The following is a 2,616-nucleotide window of genomic DNA, read 5'->3' as shown; positions in this document are numbered from 1 at the left end:
ACTTCTCGGATGTTACCGACAAGTTCAAGATAGCTCCGATAGGGGAGCAGCGACAACGGTGCATCATTGGCTCGTTCTGGCGACAATTTTGTTCGTTCGGTTTGAGATCCTTTGTACTCTCCCTATGAATTTTTATAATAGATCTAACCCTTTTCAATTTTATTATTTTTGCTTGTACAGATAACAATGCAAGAGGCCCCGACTTGTGAATTGAACACGGCATACAAATCCAGTCTGTAAGGAACACGGACGGAACACGGACACACCCAGGTCAGGTATGGATAGATCGAGCCAAATCGACAGCCAAGCGGCGGTCCGGCATTATCCTGAACCTTCTATTCGTTCTGATACCGCCTGTCTAAACCTGGAGCCCAACGCGATCAAGCCGATAAGCCACACGTGATGCATGCGGTGCTGCACGTCGACGTGGCCGGGCGCTCCCTGGCCGTGGTGGAGCGCGACGGCGCGCACGACCCGGCCACGGGGCGCGCGCTCACCGGCTCCTGGCTCTGGGACTCCGCCGTCGTCCTCGCCACCCACCTTGCCTCGGCCAGACACGGAACGATCCACGGCGCCACCGTTCTCGAGCTCGGCGCCGGCACCGGCCTCCCGGGCATCGCGGCCGTCGCGTGCCTCGGCGCCGCGCGCTGCGTGCTCACCGACGTGGGGCCGCTCCTGCCGGGCCTCAGGGCCAACGCCGAGGCCAACGGTCTCACGCCCGCGCAGGCCGACGTGCGGGAGCTGCGCTGGGGCGAGGACGCCGACCTGCCCGACTGCGAGCTCCTGCGCGTGGACGTGGTGCTCATGTCCGACGTGTTCTATGATCCGGAGGAGATGCCGGCGATGGCGGCCACGTTGCGCCGGCTGTGGCGGGACGGCACGGTGGGGTGGGCGACCAGCGAGGTGCGGTGTGGCGTGCAGGATTGCGTGGACGTGCTGCGGGAGCACGGCTTCGATGTGGCCGAGGTCGACAGGGTCACCAGGCCGCTGCTGCGCGACCCCACACAGGCCTCCGACTTCGCCGTCTATCGCGTCGAGCTCCGGCGGCCTCATTAGGGTTTCATTAGGCGTCGATTCCTCTGTTTTCTTATGTGTGGGCCATTTTCACTTATACTACTTCCGAACTGCAAAACCAGCTCGGTTGCATTGCATGTAAGATACAGTAAGTTTTTTTCTAGATTTTTTTTGAGGGAAGTTTTTTTCTAGATAGAGAAAAGAATTTCCTCTTTGCCGCATGTGCAACAAAAACTCGAGCAATCGCACACCTGATTCTGAGAATGGGCCGGCCCATCTGAGCATGCAAATCTTCCGGAAGGTTCCTGACAAGTTTTGCAAACCTTCTAGAAGTTTTCTATGCCATTTCTTGTTTATCGATTTGTTTTAACTCTCTGGCTTTGTTTGTTTTTTATTTCTATATTTAGTTTTCCATTTCTTTTTATGAGTAGTTTTCAGAATTACTTCAGAAATTTAAAAAATGTCTGCGCTTCAAAAAATGTTGTGGAATTTCCAAAAATGTTCCCACTTTCAAGATTTGTTCACAATCTGAGAATATGTTGGCAGTTTAAATATTTTTCCAAAAATCAAGCAATGTTAACATTTCAGACATGTTCATGAATTTTGAAATATGTTCACGATTTCAAATTTTTTGTTTGGAATTCCATAAAATCTTTCAGTTTTCAATTATTTTTCCAAAATTCGAAAACATTTGTGTTATAAATTGTTTTCTAGAATTTAATTATTTTTTCACAAAAAATGTGCACATTTTTAAAAAATAATGTGCTTTTCAATAAAATTGTTCACATATTAGAAAATTGTTTATGTTTTTGCAAAATTATATACAAATTCATAAATTGTTCAAACTTTTTCAAAGCATATATTACATTTTTTTTCTTGATTATTTAAAAAAAAAATGTTCACTACAGTAACTAATTCCAGTTTTGCAACATCAACTTATTCCGATTCGCTACAGTGGAGTAGTCCGATTCTACGGCTACAGTGGGTTCTTTAAGGTATGCGTTGCTATAAAATCAAGCACGCATTCATCAGTTGGAAAATTCTTGTAGGTCGCCTCGCTTTTTTGCAATTTGTTCAGGAAAATTCTAATTAACGCGCTCTGCGTCAAATTGTCGGGGTGTCGCACAAGCGGTGGAAGCGATCGACTGAGATGGGCCGGCCGTTAGAAGCGTTCCACCGATCCCGTTTTCGGGAACGTGCTGGCTCCGGCCGTTTTTTTCGGTTTTGGGAATGTTCTAGAAGGTCCCTGAACCGGCTTTGCTCTGTTTCATTTTCGTTTCGTTTCTTTTTTTTTAATTTTTCCTATTTCTCTGTTCTTTTCACTCCTTTTTCGTGTTCTTTCTTTTATTTTGTCAGGTTTACTTTTTCAAATAAATGTTCAGAAATTAAAAAATCATTTTTTAGATTGTTTTCCATTTTTTGTATATTTTCCTATTTGCAGATTTTGTTTAGAAGTTCCAAAATAGTTTACAATTTCAAATGTTTTTTCGATTCTTTAATAAAAAGATGTTTGAAATTCATAACAAATGGAATTTACAATTCAAAAAATGTTTGCATTTTCTTTCTGTTCAAAAGTTTTAGCAAATGTTTTTGGAATTTCAG

At 44.8% G+C, this 2,616-nt stretch overlaps 1 protein-coding gene across 1 annotated transcript; it reads left to right on the top strand.

Moving 5' to 3' along the window:
- Window positions 1-402: 402 nt before the first annotated feature.
- On the top strand, window positions 403-1,092 carry LOC119368621 (protein N-lysine methyltransferase METTL21A-like). Its single transcript, XM_037633829.1, has one exon. It carries the CDS (start codon window positions 403-405, stop codon window positions 1,054-1,056), a length of 654 nt encoding a protein of 217 aa, XP_037489726.1. The 3' UTR covers window positions 1,057-1,092.
- Window positions 1,093-2,616: the final 1,524 nt, after the last annotated feature.

The sequence above is a fragment of the Triticum dicoccoides genome, chromosome 2B (genome assembly GCF_002162155.2).
Source record: "Triticum dicoccoides isolate Atlit2015 ecotype Zavitan chromosome 2B, WEW_v2.0, whole genome shotgun sequence".
In the NCBI taxonomy this organism is placed as follows: domain Eukaryota; kingdom Viridiplantae; phylum Streptophyta; class Magnoliopsida; order Poales; family Poaceae; genus Triticum; species Triticum dicoccoides.
This window is presented reverse-complemented; position numbering and strand designations above follow the sequence as displayed.